Genomic DNA, 21,779 nt, shown 5'->3' with positions numbered 1-21,779 from the left:
AAATAGCCAAGAAACTGAAGATCTCGTACAACGCTGTGTACTACTTTCTTCACAGAACAGCGCAAACTGGCTCTAACCAGAATAGAGGACTGATGGTTGCTGATAATGGGCCTCTGTACGCCTATGTAGATATTCCATTAAAAATCAGCCGTTTCCAGCTACAATAGCCATTTACAACATTAACAATGTCTACACTGAATTTCTGATCAATTTGATGTTATTTTAATGGACCAAAAAAAGTATTTTCTTTAGAAAACAAGGACATTTCTAAGTGACCCCAAACTTTTGAATGGTAGTGTATTTACAAAATGTACCACCGTGGTCTGTACTGTCAGCTACACAAGCAGGATCATTACAGGTGCATCGAAGTTTTCATCTCCACATCTTGAGACCAAACAAGTTCATTAGTATAAGGTAATCACCTACTTTTTGATGTGGGTATTTTGATTTTGCATCAAGATGCATGTATTGTAAATAGAATGTATTACCAAAGTGGTAAATAGTTCTAAATGAAAGAGAATGGAACATACGTTCATTATTGGACTGGTTTTATTGAAAGATGTGCCGTATTACATCACCATCATTCTATGACATAATGCTTTTTTATGTATTTTGAGTTCTATAGTAACTAAAAAATTAACTAACGGTTTTATAGTTTCGAAAGGAATGTGCAAAATATGTGCTGCCAATTGTACAAAAACAGTTAAGTATACATAGTGTCTACAATATGTAAATGTCTAATCTACTTTGAAACAAATTTACTGCTTCATTTAATTAATAGCAGTAATCTGTTGTTCTCAGTATTTGTTCCGAACCAAAGTCCTCCCGAGTGGCGCAGTGGTCTAAGACACTGCATCGCAGTGCTAGCTGTGCCACTAGAGATCCTGGTTTGAATCCAGGCTCTGTCGTAGCCGGCCGCGACCGGGAGACCCATGGGGCGGCACACAATTGGCCCAGCGTTGTCCAGGGTAGGGGAGGGAATGGCCGGCAGGGATGTAGCTCAGTTGGTAGAGCATGGTGTTTGCAACGCCAGGGTTGTGGGTTCATTTCCCACGGGGGGCCAGTATGAAAAATAAAAAATAATGTATGCACTTACTAACTGTAAGTTGCTCTGGATAAGAGCGACTGCTAAATGACGTAAATGTAAAAAAATTTAAAAAAGTACTGAAATGTAAACTCTTTGAAACTGAGGATTTTTCATAATTTACAGATGACTTGACTTGGATCTTCATGTTTAATTTCTATTTTTGCACTTCCCTTAAATATTTCTAAATCAGTACACATTACATGTTTTGTAACAGTAAATATACGTGTTGGTTTTCTCAGTAAAATGCTCTGCTATCAGATATTTATTTTTAAACATAATACTTTAGTAGTATTGTTAATTGACTTCAGTATGTTATGTATCACTGTTAATTAACATATATCATGTAACAGTCTGGAAGCCCTTCTGATACACTCTGTCTCACTGTGCTAGATAGTATTGAAAATTCAAATAAGTATACAGGCCATGACTCATGTCAAGACCTGCATAGAGACATTTGCTTTGTTAGGCCGTATATATTAGCGTATACTGTCATGTCTCCTCATGCGTTTTCTTTGTCTGCGGTTTCCTCGCTTCTCTTCTCATTGGTGGTGGTGGTCCTCAAACGCTGACTCAGTTCTTCAGACAACACTGTGCAACATGATTTCTGTGGGGAGAAAATTGTATGGATATTTAGAGAGATCTTGACCAGGATATCTGCTTATCCATCCATATGAAATATTCACACAATGCACCACTGTTAAACCAACAGTGACTAGCTCACCCTCTGCTCCCCAGCACTGCTCCGGGACTTGGCGGTGAGCTCCAGGACAGCCAGCAGCACCCCCAGCCCCAGGCCCAGGGCCAGCACCAGGAACATGCCCTTCAGGCTGTGGGGCTGCAGGGGGGAGGCCTTGGCTGGGTCTGCCATGCAGCTGCTGGCCCACCACTTACTGCGCAGGTAGGCCAACTCCCCTGCCTCACTCAGCTGCAGGATGGCCACACTCAGGTTCTTCAGCATGGGAGAGCCTGGATGACACAAACAGTACAATTTGCAAGTTATCTGGCTTGTCATATGGTCATAAGATCAGCCATAAGCCAATATTTGGATCGCATGACTATCTGGGTGCCTTGCTATTTTGATTACAGGAACTGTTTTTAGAAGTTTCAGTCAATATGTGTTGCATGAGATCTTACTATCGGCCTAGACTACATGGCTCACCCAGGGTGCCTGCGATGCTGTACCCTCTCATGCCGATGACCTCATGGACACGGATCAGCTCACAGTGACGTGCCACCGCCAAGTCCAGTGACACAGACTCGCCAATGAAGGCAAAGTTGCCCTCCTTTGCCCGGCGAACACCCTCATCCATTGACAACACAAAACTCTTGGTTCTTTCCATGTGCTCATAGATCCTGCGGTAGGTTGGGTTGTTAGAGTTCTACACCAAGGAAAATAAAAACCATGGACAGAGAGGAAGAGAAAGTCAGTATGCTGCTGAGAGAACTGACAGAATTGAGACACTGACACGTGAGCCTAATTCCTTTGAGCGCAAAGAGTGAAGGGAAAAAGAGGGGTATAGGAGGGGATGGGGTGCACTGGCCTCACCTTGAAGAAGGCAAGCGTAGAGGAGCTAGACAGGGTCCCATACTCAATCCCTTGCTGGTTGGCCAAGTCCTCAAACCCTTTCACCATCAGTGAATTGGAGTCTGAGCCCTGAGAGGTGCTGAGGTTGGAGAAATAGCAGGCCAAGAGGACCAGACCAAACAACCACCAGGTGCAGCAGATGATGCGTCCTGATAAAGCTTTGGGGTGTGGACCGGCACCTGAGAATAAGATAAAAGAATACTAAATCAGAACACCAGACAACAGACCCATATAAAGCTCTTGTGTTGTACTGGTGTGGGTAAGCTATTGGTTGAAATGCCTGGTTAAATCCCTGTTAGTTACCCTGTAAAGTGAGGGCTCCAGCGGTGTACCACAGACTATGGCTGAGAGTGAAGCTGTTTTTCTCAGTCTGGGGTTGACTCCACTCACATGGGCTGAGTCTGTGTTGAAAAAGTTTTGTGTAACAGTCTTTAAATTCTACTTGTAAAAGGCTCCTGTCAGGCACACGATAAATGTATTTTCTGATTAAACTTCATCATAATAACAACTCACCTGGCTACTACACAGATGCAGATAGCAGTCCCCAGGTATGCAACGAGGATCCCCACCCAGGTCTCTACTGAGAAGGGAGTCAGGAAGTCAAAGAAACCAGCCTCTACTGAGATGTCTTTCCTCAGGAGAATACTGATGCCTGTCTGCATGAAGGGTTTGGTCATCCCCACAGCCTTCTCCCGGGCAGCAGTGAGGGTCAAAGGAGCAATCGCTAGGTCTGCCTCCTACAGGGATAAGAATATATATTCATATTTTATAGACTAGCACATGTTATACATTTGCTTTTTATCTGCATTAACAACATCACACATGGTTATAGTCACATCTGTACAGTATCAATCATAAGCAGATGTGTAAGTAGATTTTCTGCACTGTAATCACTTATCTATGAACTTGTGAGCTTTCCTCACCCCTCTCACCACCTCTCCAATCATCCCATTCCAGGCCCCACTCTCATCCTGCCTGCCATAGGACCCATCTTTCACCAGGTGCACATTGTATTTGAAGCCCAGTTTCTTGGCCAGTTCAGACAGCAGGTCCATGCAGTACCCTTCCAGCTGTGAGCCTTTGGACATTGTGTATGGATCTTGCTGAAAGATTGGACACAAAGGAACCGTTCCAATTTAATCATATTTATACAGCAGCAAATGATTTGAATTTGAGTAAAAAATGCTTTCAGGCAATAAAGTAGAGTGTCAGAAACAGGTATCTAATTACCTTTATTGTAGTGATTGTCAAGTCTGGTCGCATTGATAAGGGAAAAATAGATATTAGTGAGATATAGAGGTACTCTTGATTCAGAGCACCCACATCCAAATGAAGTTGTATTTGAACATGTCCAATGACATCTTTAGTTAAATCAATTAGGATTCGCAGCATCTCCAACAGTGGAACATTTTGAGTGCTTTCTAAGTGCATCAATGCATCAATACATCATTCCAATTGAATAAAGGCATATACACATGAGGACAACAACATACATGCTGACACATTGAAGAGACAGAGGAGAGGGAACCGGCAGCAGGCTTTAGCAGACCTTCTCCATCGGCATTGAGGTATTGCCAAAGCGTCTTTCCAGTCCCACTGGTTCAACATCTCTGAGTTTTTCTTTCACTCTGAGTGCAATTGGAGTGCCTTCCAAATTTAGCAGACTGAATCAAAGAGCTCTTTGTGCTGTGGCCATCTTTAGCCATTATACCCTGAGTCAGTGACCCCTTTGCAGATAGTGAGAGGTGAATGTGGGGGTGCATTGATGCCTTCTTACTCATCACCACTGGTTTCCGGCATCCCAGAGATCTGGCCACTCTCCTTTCTCTCTTGAAAATGTTCAAAACCCCCAAGATCTATTTACAGCCATAAACCAGTTAGTGAGTTAATACAAGCCATCACAAAGCCATGGCACTGTGGGGTGGGAGGGCAGTCAAAGAGTATCAAAAGCCATAGGGCGATCCTGACACACACATCAGCTCCTCCTATTCAAAATATGACACACATACAAGCTCTCAATGGCCCTGTCACTATTTGGCTACACTTAAACACAAGGCTCCTTGTTTGTTGCATTGAATTGATTTATTACCATTTTTGTGAGCGTGTCAACTGGCTCTCTTCTTTTTCTATCTGAGTGGGGTATGGTGTGTGTGCCAGACAGGATGCGAACCCTCACTTTGATGCTATGCCCAGCTGACAGTCTCCCCATTTATGACTCGTTAAGGCCTGAGAAACTATACCACGTCAAGCAGAGAGGACATGAAGAGTCTGGCACCAAAATGAGCATATTCACTGTCACACTGCCACACTGCCACCAGACAGGGACACAAGTGCAACGACTGGTCAAACGGCTAAAGAAAATCATCTAAAGTACAGATACTGTATGTCAATTTACACTTTCTCATGTTTTCACATGAATTTAGCCTGAGTCCCAGTCTGTTTGTGTTATCATGCCAACAATAGGTGGACTTAACTATGTTTCATAGGTTTCAGATGAAATGGACCCCAGCTGCCCAAGGTCCCCACACTGACTGATTTTGGACTATTTTGGTTATATATTTTTCACACAAATGTCAGTGAGACACTCATTCACCATCTTTATAGGACCTATACGTTTCATTTTTAATTGTGGGATAATAATAATCAAGCAGTACATTTATGGGGTAAATGTCTCCTTTGGGTGTTAGGGGGCCCCTCAACAGAATTTTGAAACGGGCCCCCAAATCGCTATGTCTGCCCCTGATGCCAACTCCTTGTCACTCATTGTCATACAAAACAAATCCGTTATGTTCTGCTCCAGCTCATTAGAGGTTATTAAAAATAGAATGTTTTGCTGTAAAGCCAGACAATAACAGCATTGGTAAGAGCACAAACAGATCTGGGACCAGGTTACGGTGAATCCCATGCATGTCAAGATTCCTGTTTTACACAATTTTGATTGCTTAAGTGACAGACAAACAGACAAACCACTCACTGGGTTTCTAAGCACAGTCGGATGTATGTTAAACATTGCAGTACCTGCAGCACAGCTCCTTAGGGACAGTAGAAGCGCCACGGTGCACACTACAACACCTACCAGCACCCTCATGGTTTCACCTCTGATCCTAATGATGTAAAACAATCAATGTGATTGATATTACAAACAATGAAATTCATTCAGAGAACAAAAAAACTCAGGAAACAAATTCAGGAATAAAATTGAACAGCTGACTAAAAATACCATAGGTATGAAGCATGGACATATTACATCTATGACAATAGACAAATGAAAAATATCTCCATACCTGACAGGATTGTTAGCTGTAAAGTGAGTCTGCTGTGATGAGCCTTCCAGCTATAGACTGATCCTGATGAACTAGGGCAAATGATGATGAGAAATTTTCATCCCAACACAACAGAGCTGCTAAATCAGCCAATGGACTTTTTGTGGGTGGAGAATTAGATTTTAAAGGGGGGTGGGGACAGACAAAGAGTTTGTCCCCTGTGACTGTGTCACTTAATAATATGTTTGGAAGATTCAAACACAGAATCTCCCACATCCAAGCCTGTATCACAGGCTGTTATAATTGAGAGAAAAACATCTTATAATCTGCCAAATTGCTTGTGACTGGTTTGAAGTTGCCTCAGGTTCACACCTGTTTACAGAGCAAGGCTATAGGCTCCTGAACAAATAATAAAGAAAAGGTTTTAAAAAAATAAAAAAATAAAAAAAACTTTGACAAACGAAAGGGGGTGGGAATGTGTGTAGTGTAAACAGTAAAGAGAGCTGGCTGGTTCACTTGCATGGCGCTATTCCTCTTAAATGTCAAACTCTTGGCTGCAGATATGTTCCCCCTTCATGAATCTATATCTATTTTTTTGTATATGGAATAAATTGTGACAAGTTGAGTAACTATGCAGAAAAAGTTCACCTATTTTGTAACCGTAGCCTACTGTGAGGACTGCACTGGACGTAACAGGTGTCAAGTACTGTTGTGCATCGATAATGAAGTTAAGGCGCGCAAGAAAGGTCGAGGAGCTTTTCTCAACGCTTTGCGCTAATATGTGCTACCGTTACAACTCGATGCAATGGGTTTTCTGTGTTGGCCAACCATAATCGAATGCGCGTTGTGTACGCGGCAAAAATACGACGCACAATTGGCTGTGCTAGTTTTTTTTTTTCCCAAAGGGGCGTATTTTTCAAGCCATCTTGACTGAATACCTAGCTAGCTACATCCCAAGGTACATCAACCTGACACATCTTACATTATTTTATGTAACAATTAGTGTATGTATTTCCAGTTGAAAACGTCTAAATCACAGATATGTAAGCAGGTCGAGTTTGAGCATTTGTCCGAAGTCACCATGGAGGACTGAAGTGCTGAAGATGACGCTGTCGCCCCTGAAATTACCGGCTAGTAATGCCATAGCTTATTACTAGGAGGTCCGTTTCGGTCGTATTTCAACATTAGCTACCTAATATTACCTCTCTCTGGCTCGCGCATACCATAGGATCACGTTAAACAAGGTAAACTCTTCCGACATTTTGGCTGACTTGTTTGTTTTTGCTTCATAAGATGTGGCTCTCGTCATGTCGAGCTAGTTATGTGCCTTGTGCAAGCTAGCTTGCGCTAACCTAGAGTTGTATTGGAGGGTCTGTAGCCTGCGTACACATACGAGAGGACGCACATATTGCGGCAATCTAGCCGACATGGTAATTGTACAGTTATGCACAGTGTTAACCCGGCTATAGTGTCCCGGTTGTGCTGTTGACATTGTTTTATCGGTTGCTTATCAGTTCACAATAATAGTGTTGACTGCAAATGTTGTTGTACGGATAAAATGGCTGACAGTCGGGATACTCGGGTTGGTATTTAGCGCCCCGCAACCCAACTATGTCTGTTCAGCTGGAAGAAAATAATACGAGCAGTTGATTGGTAAGAAATATACGTGTGCAATGTTCTCGAGCCGTGATTGGATGCGGAGATGTACTCTCGAGTGTAAATTCGCAGGTTAGAGAAACTTGTACTGTAATACCAAATGACTTTTAGATTAATAACATATCAGAAAAACACTATGTGATAATTTGTTTGAGATTGCAGATCAATAGTAATATCAGTAGGCCTAATATATTTTTTGCTGTGTGGCTATTTTGTCCAGAAATAGAATGCAATGCACACGTTCCTGTGAATCTCTTGTATTGCACAAACTTGCTGCAGGCTGGCACCAATGATGTGTATTTATACACTCAGTGGCCAGTTTATTAGGTACAACCACCACATTCACGAAAATGGTTCGGTCCTACAGACAGTGAGTCACGTGGTCGTGGCTTGCTATATAAAGCAGGCAGACAGGCAACGGGGTATTCAGTTACTGTTCGATTTAACTTTAGAATTGGCGAAACTAGTGACCTCCAAATGAAATTGTGTAGACCTTACTGTGAAATGCTTACTTACAAGCCCTTAACCAACAATGCAGTTTTAAGAAAATAAGAGTTAAGAAAATATTTACTAAATAAAGTTTTAAAAAAGTAACTCAATAAAGTAACAATAACGAGGCTATATACAGGTGGTACCGGTACCGAGTCAAATGTGCTGGAGTATAGGTTAGTCGAGGGAATTGAGGTAATATGTACATGTAGGTAGGGATAAAGTGACTATGCATAGATAATAAACAGTGAGTAGCAGCAGTGTAAAAAATGCAAATAGCCAATGCAAATAGTCTGGGGAGCCATTTGATTAATTGTTGAGCGGTCTTATGACTTGGGGGTAGAAGCTGTTAAGGAGCCTTTTGGAACTAGACTTGGTGCTCCGGTACCACTTGCCGTGCAGTAGCAGAGAGATGTCCATGACTTGGGTGGCTGGAGTCTTTGACCATTTTTAGGGCCTTCCTCTGACACCGCCTGGTATAGACGTCCTGGATGGCAGGAAGCTTGGCCCCAGTGATGTACTGGGCCGTACACACTACCCTCTGTAGCACCTTACGGTCAGATGCCGAGCAGTTGCCATACCAGGCGGTGATGCAACCAGTCAGGATGCTCTCGATGGTGCAGCTGTATAACTTTTTGAGGATCTGGGGACCCATGCCAAATCTTTCCTGAGGGGGAATAGGCATTGTTGTGCCCTCTGTCTTGGTGTGTTTGGACCATGATAGTTTGTTGGTGATGTGGACACAAAGGAACTTGAAGCTCTCGAGCCGCTCCACTACAGCCTTGTCGATGTGAATGGGGGCGTGCTCAGCCGTCCTTTTCCTGTAGTCCACGATCAGCTCCTTTGTCTTGCTCACGTTGCGGTAGAGGTCATCTCCTCCCTATAGGCAGTCTCATCGTTGTCGGTGATCGTCGGCAAACTTAATGATGGTGTTGGAGTCATGCTTGGCCACACAGACGTGGGTGACTAGAGGATACAGGAGGGGACCTTGCACGTACCCCAGAGGGGCCCCCTTGTTGAGGATCAGCGTGGCAGATGTGTTGTTGGCTACCCTTACCACCTGGGGGCGGCCCGTCAGGAAGTCCAGGATCCAGTTGCAGAGGGAGCTGTTTAGTCCAAGGGTCCTTAGCTTAGAGCTTTGAGGGCACTATGGTGTTGAATACTGAACTGTAGTCAATGAACAGCATTCTCACATAGGTGTTCCTTTTGTCCAGGTGGGAAAGAATTCAGGCTGTTCTAGAGACAAAGGGGTGTCCGACCCGGTACTAGATAGGTGTACCTAATTAACTGTCCACTGTCTCTCTCCATATTTTAATATCTCTATATATCTATCTATATATACACTACATGACCAAAAGTATGTGGACACCTACTCGTCGAACATCTCATTCCAAAATCATGGGCATTAACATGGAGTTGGTCCCCCTTTTGCTGCTATAACAGCCTCCACTCTTCTGGGAAGGCTTTCCACTAGATGTTGGAACATTGCAGCGGGGACTTGCTTCCATTCAGCCACAAGAGCATTAGTGAGGTCAGGCACTGATGTTTGGTGATTAGGCCTGGCTCGCAGTTGGCGTTCCAATTAATCCCAAAGGTGTTCCATTGGGTTGAAGTCAAGGCCAGTCAAGTTCTTCCACACCGATCTCGACAAACCATTTATGTATGGACCTCGCTTTGTGCACGGAGGCATTGTCATGCTGAAACAGGAAAGGGCCTTCCCAAACTGTTGCCACAAAGTTGGAAGCTTAGAATCATCTAGAATGTCATTGTATGCTGTAGGGTTAATATTTCCTTTCACTGGAACTAGCCTGAACCATGAAAAACCGCCCCAGTCCATTATTCCTCCTCCTCCACCTAACTTTAAAGTTGTCACTTTGCATTGGGGCAGGTTGCGTTCTCCTGGCATCGCCAAACCCAGATTAGTCCGTCGGCCAGCTCTAAGAAGAGTCTTGGTGCTTCCAAACTTCTTCCATTCAAGAATGATGGAGGCCACTGTGTTCTTGGGGACCTTCAATGTTGCAGACATTTTTTGGGACCCCTTCCCCAGGTCTGTGCTTTGACACAATCCTGTCTCGAAGCTCTCCAGACAATTCCTTCGACCTCATGGCTTGGTTTTTGCTCTGACATGCACTGTCAACTGTCGGACCTTTATATAGACAGGTGTGTGCCTTTCCAAATCATGTCCAATCAATTGAATTTACCACAGGTGGACTCCAAGTTGTAGAAACATCTCAAGGATGATCAATGGAAACAGGATGCACCTGAGCTCAATTTCGAGTCTCATAGCAAAGGGTCTGAATACTTACAGTACTAGTCAAAAGTTTGGACACCTACTCATTCAAGGGTTTTTCTTTATTCTTACTATTTTCTACATTGTAAAATAATAGTGAAGACATCAAAACTATGAAATAACACATAGGGAATCATGTGTCAAAGTGTTAAACAAATCAATGTTTTATATTTTAGATTCTTCAAAGTAGCCACAATTTGCCTTGACAGCTTTGCACACTCTTGGCATTCTCTCAACCAGCTTCATGAGGTAGTCACCTGGAATGCTTTTCCAACAGTCTTGAAGGAGTTCCCACATATGCTGAGCACTTGTTGGCTGCTTTTCCTTCACTCTGTGGTGCAACTCATCCCAAACCATCTCAAATGGGTTGAGGTTGGGTGATTGTGGATGCCAGGTCATCTGATGCAGCACTCCATCACTCCTTCTTGGTCAAATAGCCCTTACACAGCCTGGAGGTGTGTTTTGGGTCATTGTCCTGTTGAAAAACAAATGATAGTCCCACTAAGCGCAAACCAGATGGGATGGCGTATCGCTGCAGAATGCTGTGTGCCTTGAATTCTTAATAAATCACTGACAGTGGCACCATCACACCTACTCCTCCATGCTTCACGTGGGAACCACACATGCGGAGATCATCCGTTCACCTACTCTGCATCTCACAAAGACATGGCGGTTGGAACCAAAAATCTCTAATTTGGACTCATCAGACCAAAGGACAGATTTCCACCGGTCTAATGTCCATTGCTCGTGTTTCTTGGCCCAAGCAAGTCTCTTCTTCTTATTGGTGTCCTTTAGTCGTGGTTTCTTTGCAACAATTTCACCATGAAGGCCTGATTCACGCAGTCTCCTCTGAACAGTTGATGTTGAGATGTCTGTTACTTGAACTCTGTGAAGCATTTATTTGGGCTGCAATCTGAGGTGCAGTTAATTGCCGATTTCTGAGGCTGGTAACTCTAATGAACTTATCCTCTGCAGCAGAGGTAACTCTGGTAATGAACTTATCCTCTGCAGCAGAGGTAACTCTGGTAATGAACGTATCCTCTGCAGCAGAGGTAACTCTGGTAATGAACTTATCCTCTGCAGCAGAGGTAACTCTGGTAATGAACTTATCCTCTGCAGCAGAGGTAACTCTGGTAATGAACGTATCCTCTGCAGCAGAGGTAACTCTGGTAATGAACTTATCCTCTGCAGCAGAGGTAACTCTGGTAATGAACGTATCCTCTGCAGCAGAGGTAACTCTAATGAACTTATCCTCTGCAGCAGAGGTAACTCTGGTAATGAACTTATCCTCTGCAGCAGAGGTAACTCTGGTAATGAACTTATCCTCTGCAGCAGAGGTAACTCTGGTAATGAACGTATCCTCTGCAGCAGAGGTAACTCTAATGAACTTATCCTCTGCAGCAGAGGTAACTCTGGTAATGAACGTATCCTCTGCAGCAGAGGTAACTCTGGTAATGAACTTATCCTCTGCAGCAGAGGTAACTCTGGTAATGAACTTATCCTCTGCAGCAGAGGTAACTCTGGTAATGAACGTATCCTCTGCAGCAGAGGTAACTCTAATGAACTTATCCTCTGCAGCAGAGGTAACTCTAATGAACTTATCCTCTGCAGCAGAGGTAACTCTGGTAATGAACTTATCCTCTGCAGCAGAGGTAACTCTGGTAATGAACTTATCCTCTGCAGCAGAGGTAACTGTAATGAACTTATCCTCTGCAGCAGAGGTAACTCTGGTAATGAACTTATCCTCTGCAGCAGAGGTAACTGTAATGAACTTATCCTCTGCAGCAGAGGTAACTCTGGTAATGAACTTATCCTCTGCAGCAGAGGTAACTCTAATGAACTTATCCTCTGCAGCAGAGGTAACTCTGGTAATGAACGTATCCTCTGCAGCAGAGGTAACTCTAATGAACTTATCCTCTGCAGCAGAGGTAACTCTGGTAATGAACTTATCCTCTGCAGCAGAGGTAACTCTGGTAATGAACTTATCCTCTGCAGCAGAGGTAACTCTGGTAATGAACGTATCCTCTGCAGCAGAGGTAACTCTAATGAACTTATCCTCTGCAGCAGAGGTAACTCTGGTAATGAACGTATCCTCTGCAGCAGAGGTAACTCTAATGAACTTATCCTCTGCAGCAGAGGTAACTCTGGTAATGAACTTATCCTCTGCAGCAGAGGTAACTCTGGTAATGAACTTATCCTCTGCAGCAGAGGTAACTCTAATGAACTTATCCTCTGCAGCAGAGGTAACTGTAATGAACTTATCCTCTGCAGCAGAGGTAACTCTGGTAATGAACTTATCCTCTGCAGCAGAGGTAACTCTAATGAACTTATCCTCTGCAGCAGAGGTAACTCTGGTAATGAACGTATCCTCTGCAGCAGAGGTAACTCTGGTAATGAACGTATCCTCTGCAGCAGAGGTAACTCTAATGAACTTATCCTCTGCAGCAGAGGTAACTCTGGTAATGAACGTATCCTCTGCAGCAGAGGTAACTCTGGTAATGAACGTATCCTCTGCAGCAGAGGTAACTCTAATGAACTTATCCTCTGCAGCAGAGGTAACTCTGGTAATGAACTTATCCTCTGCAGCAGAGGTAACTCTGGTAATGAACTTATCCTCTGCAGCAGAGGTAACTCTGGTAATGAACTTATCCTCTGCAGCAGAGGTAACTCTGGTAATGAACTTATCCTCTGCAGCAGAGGTAACTCTGGTAATGAACTTATCCTCTGCAGCAGAGGTAACTCTGGTAATGAACTTATCCTCTGCAGCAGAGGTAACTCTGGTAATGAACTTATCCTCTGCAGCAGAGGTAACTCTGGTAATGAACTTATCCTCTGCAGCAGAGGTAACTCTGGTAATGAACTTATCCTCTGCAGCAGAGGTAACTCTGGTAATGAACTTATCCTCTGCAGCAGAGGTAACTCTGGTAATGAACTTATCCTCTGCAGCAGAGGTAACTCTGGTAATGAACTTATCCTCTGCAGCAGAGGTAACTCTGGTAATGAACTTATCCTCTGCAGCAGAGGTAACTCTAATGAACTTATCCTCTGCAGCAGAGGTAACTCTAATGAACTTATCCTCTGCAGCAGAGGTAACTCTGGTAATGAACTTATCCTCTGCAGCAGAGGTAACTCTGGTAATGAACTTATCCTCTGCAGCAGAGGTACTCTGGTAATGAACTTATCCTCTGCAGCAGAGGTAACTCTGGTAATGAACTTATCCTCTGCAGCAGAGGTAACTCTGGTAATGAACTTATCCTCTGCAGCAGAGGTAACTCTGGTAATGAACTTATCCTCTGCAGCAGAGGTAACTCTGGTAATGAACTTATCCTCTGCAGCAGAGGTAACTCTGGTAATGAACGTATCCTCTGCAGCAGAGGGTAACTCTGGTAATGAACTTATCCTCTGCAGCAGAGGTAACTCTGGTAATGAACGTATCCTCTGCAGCAGAGGTAACTCTGGTAATGAACTTATCCTCTGCAGCAGAGGTAACTCTGGTAATGAACTTATCCTCTGCAGCAGAGGTAACTCTGGTAATGAATGTATCCTCTGCAGCAGAGGTAACTCTGGTAATGAACTTATCCTCTGCAGCAGAGGGAACTCTGGTAATGAACGTATCCTCTGCAGCAGAGGTAACTCTGGGTCTTCCTTTCCTGTGGCGATGGTTCTTGCGACTGCACTTGAAGAAACTTTTGAAGTTATGATGGACTGTCGTTTCTCTTTGCTCTTTACTTATTTGAGTTGTTCTTGCCATAATATGGACTTGGTCTTTTACCAAATAGGGCTATCTTCTGTATACCAGCCCTACCTTGTCAGTACACAACTGATTGGCTCAAACGCAATAAATTCCACAAACTAACTTTTAACAAGGCACACCTGTTAATTGAAATGCATTCCAGGTGACTACCTCCATAAAGCTGGTTGAGAGAATGCCAAGAGTTTGCCAAGCTGTCATCAAGGCAAAGAATATAAAATATATTTTGGTTACTACATGATTCCATATGTTAATTCATAGTTATGATGTCTTCACTATTATTCTACAATGTAGAAAATAGTAAAAAATTAAGAAAAACCCTTGAATGAGTAGGTGTCCAAACTTGTAGGTATTTCTGTTTTTTATTTTTAATACATTTTCAAACATTTCTAAAAACCTTTTTTTGCTTTGTCATTATGGGGTATTGTGTGTCGATTTGATGAGGACAAACATTTATTTTAATCCATTTTAGAATAAGGCTGTAACGTAACAATGTGGAAAAGTCAAGGGTTCTGAATACTTTCCGAATGTGCTGTAGATAGATGGTTCTCCATCTCATTGGCTGGCACTGGAGAGTGGATTAGCTATGTTGATGAGTTGGTGTTTGACTGTTTCAAATCTACTCTGGTGGGTTTTCCTTATCTGTCAACTCCTAATGCGATATGTAATCTGCTTACATTTGAAATGTCATGAATGATATCTTCTAATTAGTTCCTCTTTTGACTTATTGTGCAATTCAGAATTTAGAAGATTAGGTTTTTTCATTCTTTCTTTTGCAGAAGTCCGTCCTCGCCCTCTCCAATCTAGGAAGCTAGTGCAAACCCCCATGAGGAGGCTGCGGAGGAGGGGATGCAGGGCAGGAGTAGTTGGCCTTGAGATGGGCAGGGGCCGAGGCAGGGGGAGGGGGAGGGGCAAGGGCTCCAGTGTTCAGCTGCGGCCGCCTTCCCCCTATAGACTGCAGCTATCTCCATCTAGAGAAACTTTGACCTATGCTCAGGCCCAGAAGATGGTGGAGGTGGACCTGGATGGAAGGCTTCACAGGATCAACATCACTGACCCTCTCCCAGTCATCACAGAGGATGAGATGATGGCTCAGGACATTGTTGAGTGCAACAGTAACAAAGAGAACAGCGAACAAACCCAGAGCAGAGCCAGACCAGGGCGTAAACCTCCCAACCCAAAGGGCCGCAGGAGGGAAAGCAAAACCTCATCTCACCAGAGCCGACGTTCTGGCAGTCAGCAGCACACTCAAAGCCACACCAATTCCTCCCAACACCCTTCCCACCAAAGCCCTCTCCCCGAGCCCACCTTCCGTGTGCTTGACTGCCCGTGTCCTTTAGACACACCTCCCCTCCCTGTGGCCTACTACCGTTTCGTAGAGAAGTCAGGGGAGGAGCAGGACTGTGAGGCAGAGTACGACATGGATGAGGAGGACCTGGCCTGGCTGGAGATGGTCAACCAGAAGAGGGTATCTGATGGCCACGCGTCCGTCTCCCCAGACACCTTTGAGCTGCTGATCGACCGTCTGGAGAGGGAGTCCATCATGGAGTCACGGAGCCAGGCCCTGTCCCAGAGTGCCATGGATGAGGACGCCTTCTGCTGCGTCTGCCTGGACGACGAGTGTCTCAACAGCAACGTCATCCTATTCTGTGACATCTGCAACCTGGCCGTCCACCAGGAGTGTTACGGCGTGCCGTACATCCCTGAGGGCCAGTGGCTGTGCCGCTGCTGTCTACAGTCCCCCTCGCGCCCTGTGGACTGTGTGCTCTGCCCCAACCGGGGAGGTGCCTTCAAACAGACTAGTGATGGACGCTGGGCCCATGTAGTCTGTGCCATATGGATCCCAGAGGTGTGCTTTGCCAACACAGTATTCCTGGAGCCAGTGGAGGGGGTGAAGAACATCCCCTCAGCCCGCTGGAAGCTCACCTGCTACCTGTGCAAGCAGAAAGGCAGGGGCGCGTCCATCCAGTGCCACAAGGCCAACTGCTACCGGGCCTTCCATGTCAGCTGTGCCCAGAAGGCTGGCCTCTTCATGAAGATCGACCCGGTCCGGGAGACTGGGGTCAACGGAACCACCTTCTCTGTGAAGAAGACTGCCTTCTGTGAGAATCACTCCCCAGTCGGGTCACGGCGAGATGGGTCAGGTGATGAGGCGGTGGAGGGAAGGTTGGTAGGAGGCAGGGGGAACAGGGGTCAAAGGTCATACACTCAGAGCCCCCCGGCACCGCCCAGTAAAAAGACTCCCAAAGGCCAGAAGAAGAAAGGAAAGAAGAGCCTTGCTGGTCAGACGACCCGCCGTGCCGCTGTGCCTGTGCTGCTGGTGCCTCAGATCCCCTCTCACAGGTCCGACCTCACACACCCCTTCTCCTAACACACCACTTTCAGTAGCATTGTTTTCCTTCTTACTATATTTGCTTGTAGTAATCTCCAGTGTAGAAAGCATATTTTTATGTATTTAACATGTTTAATGTAACAGTATAGCTGCCTTATACCAACTGTTAATACACAACCTATACAGTGGAAGGATGCCAAAATATGAATAACAAAAGTTATTGCTATGTCGTAAACAGGCTGAACAAGATTTGCATTGGGGTTGCTGTCCAGAGGAAGAACCAGTTCATGCAGAGGCTTCACAACTACTGGCTGCTGAAACGTCAGTCCCGAAATGGCATGCCTCTCATCCGCCGCCTGCACTCCCATCTGCAGGCTCAGAAGACTGCTGAGCAGGTCAGGAAGATACGGGGAGGGAGAGGGAGACCTAAAGTCAATTATAGATCTCATGTTGATGGTGAAATGTTTAATAGTTATGCTGAATGTGTGTGTGCATGTGTTCAGAGGGAGCCAGATGAGAAGCTTAGTGCGGCGAGGGAGGAGCTTCGTTACTGGCAGAAGTTGCGGCAGGACCTGGAGAGAGCCCGGCTCCTGGTGGAACTCGTCCGCAAGAGAGAGAGACTAAAGAGAGAGCAGGTACTGTTTCAGTAGGAGGACGCCATGTAAAATGTCGACATACTATATAATCATGAGTTACCATCTGCATATACCTTACGAAAATAATTAACTTTTACAATCACTGTATCGTTCTTATGTCTTTCCTTAAATTACTCTGCACCCTTTCATATTCCCTCTTTCTCTCCCCCTCTCGCTTTCTCTCTCTCCCTCCAGATGAAACTTCAGCAGGCTGCTCTGGAGCTGAAGTTGACCCCTGCGTTAATACTGCTGCGTTCCACCCTGGACCAGCTTCAGGAGAAGGACACCGCACAGATCTTCTCTCAACCTGTCAATCTAGCAGAGGTTAGTAGGGTTAGATAAATGGGTCACTTTTTGCATTTATTTAAAATTCAGCCAGTAGTACTGCAGTTGTCACCTTCTTTTCATAAATAGTCTGTTAATTTGTATGTTTTTAATTGAAGGTGCCGGACTATCTGGAGTTCATCTCCAAGCCCATGGACTTATCCAGCATGCGTGCCAAACTGGAAGCCCATGCTTACTGCTCCACAGCCGACCTGGAGGGGGACTTTAACCTCATGGTGTCCAACTGCCTGAGGTACAACTCCAAGGAGACCGCGTTCCACCGAGCCGCCCTGCACCTACGGGAGGTGGGAGGAGCCGTCCTCCGCCACGCCCACAGACAGGCGCAGACCATCGGGTTGGACCCCAGCACGGGCATGCACCTCCCAGACTCTCCCAACAAGCAGGGCTTCTACCAATGCACCTGGGAGGACGGTGAGCAGAGTACACCGGCTGGGTGGGCCTTGGAATGGCTTTCGGTGAAAAATCTGCCTTTCACAATCGCAAACACATAAGAAAAATTTGATTGAATTTCTATAGCGCTTTTCATTGCAGAAATACATTGTTCTCGTCCTTCATCTCGTCTACCTGTTCTGTCTCCTCTTTTACGGCCTTTGTGTTCTCCACAGTGGACTCCCTCCTGGATCCAGACAACAGGCTCCACCTGTCCACAGAGGAGCAGCTGAAGGCTCTGCTGGATAAGCTGGACATGGTGGCATCCATGCGCTCCAGTGGAGGACGAACCAAACGCATCCGGCTGCTGCGTAGAGAGATCAACACGGTCACGCACAAACAGCAGCGCTCACTGTCGCACAATGGGAAAGAAGAAGATGAAGAAGAGGAGGAGGAGGGAAAGAAGGACAATGTGGAGAACGGTCCTTTAACATCAGCCTCTACTCCGGGGAAAGGTACAAGGGATTTACTTTGCTTGTTCATGGGCTTGTTGCTTTCCAACTCTACTAATCTTTCTGGTATGGATGTGTTCGCTTAATTAGCTAATGATTTGCTGTTGTGCAATTCAGATGTTCTTACCCTAACAAAGTGAATGTGTGTTTCCTTGTTGTAGATGACTCTCCACCAACACTAGAGCCTTCATGCCCAGCGTCGTCCCCCCTGCCAGGCGATGCCCCACCTGAGCCACCTGTACTGGGCCTAGTGGCCGCAGGGCGAAGGTCACCAGGACGCTCTTACAAGCGGCAGAGATCCTCCCTGAGTGGGGGCAAAGGGCTGAGTGACGATGATGCTGAAGTTGGGGAGACAGCAACACCGTGCAAACAGAAGGAGGATTCTCAAAAGGTCTCTCCTTTACAGACTCCCAGTCCCCCCACTAACGCCTGTCCTTTGGTTGGAGTTGGCCGGCGCACATCTGTTCTGTTCAAGAAAGCTAAAAATGGAGCGAGACTGGCAAAGATCAGAGCAGCTCAGTTACAGTATGTAGGGACCAATGAGGGTAAAACCAATGGCTTGGACAGTTCCCTCACCATTACAAACCCTCCCAGTGAGAGTGACCTCTCCACCCCTCCCCCCACACCCTCCTCACCGTCATCCCACCGCCTGAGGTCCAGAGGGCCCAGCTCTGACAGCGAGGGAGACAAGCCCCTCCCCCTCGTCAAAGTGGAAGGTAGATACGAAAAATGTAATTTACATTTGCTCTGTCATTTCATTAAAGCTGTAGGCGATGAGTAATAACATACTTGCTATAAAGGAAACAATGTCTTTACCCTTTTTATTTGTGAGTTGCATAAGGGAAGAGAGGGCAGATAATGATGATGACATCCAGAATGTGTATTCTAGTAGGCTTTACAAATGGGCTAGGAAAGCACCAAGATGACTCCTCAGACCTAGCATCCAACGACCAAAAACACAGGTGAGGATCCCAATGAACACCTGATACCTCTGAAATGTACTTTGATTTCTAAGGTGGAATATGTTCAGAAATAACATATCTCTTCCCTTGTCTGTCTACGGATGAAGTGCCCCCCCGCCACCCAAACGCAGCCGTGGTAAACCAGCTTTGGCTAAAGTCCCAGAGAGCCAGAATGGAGGCTCAGGTGACTGTGTTCAGGCACCACAGACCTTTGGGTCAGACAAAAGAGCTACAATTTCAACTTCCAGTAATTAATGTATTGGCAAATAGATGTATACATTATAGTAAATCCTGTCAAATTCTGTATAACATTATAGAAAATAATTTTCCCATCTCAACCATTTCCATTTTTCCAGTTCAACATCCCCCATCTTTGTGTTTGTGCTCAGGGGGGAGTATGCTTTTGCCCTTTGATCGTGACACAGAGCTAACACCACTCGACCTGGTCTGGGCTAAGTGTCGTGGATATCCATCCTATCCAGCAATGGTGAGAACATGAATTCAGTCACTTATTCATTGCAATAAGAGGGTTGGCACAAGCACAAGCACAAGTTAGAACCCTCCTTTTAGATGTAGTGTATGATGACCTCACCAGTCATTGAGTGAGTTCGTTTTGCATGGCTCGTTGCCCGTGGTGGGTGGAGTTTTCATTTTACGAGCAATGGAATGGTCTAAAATGTGCAAACTCTGCCCAACCGAATCAAAACAAACTCGTCCATTGTTGTACCACAGCGACTAACAGGGTACATAAACTGCCAATGGGTTTCCCCAGGTTGTTGACCCTGACATGCCTCAGGAAGGGCTTCTTCACAACGGCATCCCCATCCCCGTGCCTCCTGGGGACGTGCTCAAGCTGGGGGAGCGAAGGCAGAAGGAGACTGGGGAGAGGCACTACCTTGTGCTGTTCTTCGACACCAAAAGGACCTGGTAAGAAATTCAAGACAAGTGTTCTGCTGAATGTTGAGTCTCATATTAATTATCTGAGGCAGTTTTTTTGGATAGTTGATGTTTGTGTCTATTGATTGCTCCTATTCTATGTTTTTGTGTTCTTTTGAACCCTCTTTCTTCCTTTCAGGCAATGGCTGCCACGGGACAAGTTGCTGCAAATGGGGATGGATGACACGGTGGACAAACTGCGCCTGATGGAGGGCAAGAAGCCTAGCGTCCGCAAGTCTGTACACACGGCATACGACCGTGCCATGGTACACCTGAACCACGTTATCAACCACGTCAAGGGGAACCTCAGTTTCAACCCCTCCAATTTTATATGAAGGATTTTAGTGTCAGTCAGCAAATCCACTGCAAACTGTCTGGCTAGGAGCGATCAAACCCTCACCAATAACAAAAAGCATAAGTGAGAAAAGAACAACATTCTCTTCATTAATTTACTAGAAGGTGGACATGGAATTTGAGTGGTTCGATATACAGTTTCTTAAATAATTCACTTTCTTCTCAAATAATTTGAAATTGAAAAAAAAAAAGTTTGATCTCCACACGTTCCTATTGGTTTGTCAACATTGCCGTACACCATTTTTTTAAGGGGGGAAACTTAAGCTAACAATTCTAATTCAGAAAATAAAAGCAAATGGCATGGACAACATTATTGGCAGGAGCTAATAGTTGGTTGCCCAGCCTTTGGCTAAGTTAACGGCAAAATAATTAGCTTGCTGCACCATTCTACTGGCAATTTGGCCCACTCTTCAGCTGCAGACTGCTCAATTTCTTCAATGTTTGAGTGGTGCCTTCCACCAACTGCTGTTTTCCGATCTCGCGATAGGTTTTTGATGGGATTCAGTTCTGGACTTATCGTTGGCCACTCCAGAACATTCCAGTGCTTATTCTTGAACCATTTCTGGGGGCTTTTTGATGTGTGTTTGGGTTGTTGTCCTGCTGGAAGGCCCACAACCTTCAACAGAGACCTAGTTTTTGGACACTGGGTTGAATATCGTACTCAAACACCTGATAATCTTCTGATTTGATGATGTCTTGTATACATTCAAGGACCCCAGAGGCAGCAAAGCAACCCCAGGCTTTTTATTTTAATTTTAAAAGTTCAATGGGGCTTTCTTGTCTCTTTCAGCAGTGGGGTCTTCCTATGTTTACCGATGACCAAATTAAGCATTCAAAGAAAAGAACACCCTCACTAGAATCAAACGTGGGGAAGGTTCGATAATGCTGTGGGGTTGCTTTGCTGCCTCTGGTATGTGGGGCCTTGAACGTTTGCAAGGTGTTTTGGAGTACGATGTTCAACCCAGTGTCCAAAAACTGGGTCTCTGTTGAAGGTTGTGGGTCTTCCAGCAGGACAACAACCCAAACACACATCAAAAAGCACCCAGGAATGGTTCAAGAATAAGCATTGGAATGTTCTGGAGTGGCCAGCGATAAGTCCAGATCAAAAACCTATGGCGAGATCTGAAAACAGCAGTTAGTGGAAAGCACCACTCAAACATGAAAGAATTGGAGCAGTTTGCAGCTGAAGAGTGGGCCATATTGCAATTAGAAA

General features: G+C 45.1%; 2 protein-coding genes across 2 annotated transcripts; one reads left to right on the top strand and one right to left on the bottom strand.

Moving 5' to 3' along the window:
• Positions 1–533: 533 nt before the first annotated feature.
• On the bottom strand, positions 534–6,029 carry LOC311138001 (glutamate receptor U1-like). Its single transcript, XM_084172647.1, has 10 exons — positions 5,957–6,029; positions 5,691–5,776; positions 3,903–3,925; positions 3,596–3,775; positions 3,186–3,409; positions 2,976–3,073; positions 2,634–2,851; positions 2,247–2,466; positions 1,809–2,053; positions 534–1,691 (listed from the first exon to the last, which is right to left on the bottom strand). Exons 2-10 carry the CDS (start codon positions 5,758–5,760, stop codon positions 1,587–1,589), a joined length of 1,383 nt encoding a protein of 460 aa, XP_084028773.1. The 5' UTR covers positions 5,761–5,776; positions 5,957–6,029; the 3' UTR covers positions 534–1,586.
• Positions 6,030–6,904: 875 nt separating this feature from the next.
• Positions 6,905–21,556, top strand: LOC311138488 (bromodomain and PHD finger-containing protein 3-like). Its single transcript, XM_084173183.1, has 13 exons — positions 6,905–7,179; positions 14,901–16,464; positions 16,692–16,848; positions 16,957–17,088; positions 17,284–17,412; positions 17,532–17,844; positions 18,039–18,317; positions 18,476–19,030; positions 19,207–19,276; positions 19,384–19,460; positions 19,666–19,763; positions 20,049–20,203; positions 20,352–21,556. Exons 2-13 carry the CDS (start codon positions 14,948–14,950, stop codon positions 20,545–20,547), a joined length of 3,678 nt encoding a protein of 1,225 aa, XP_084029309.1. The 5' UTR covers positions 6,905–7,179; positions 14,901–14,947; the 3' UTR covers positions 20,548–21,556.
• The last annotated feature ends 223 nt before the right edge of the window (positions 21,557–21,779 follow it).

This window comes from Coregonus lavaretus (assembly GCF_964263955.1).
Source record: "Coregonus lavaretus genome assembly, chromosome: 12".
Lineage (NCBI taxonomy): Eukaryota > Metazoa > Chordata > Actinopteri > Salmoniformes > Salmonidae > Coregonus > Coregonus lavaretus.
The sequence above is the reverse complement of the archived record's forward strand: the minus strand, read 5'-3'. Positions and strand labels throughout refer to the sequence as shown.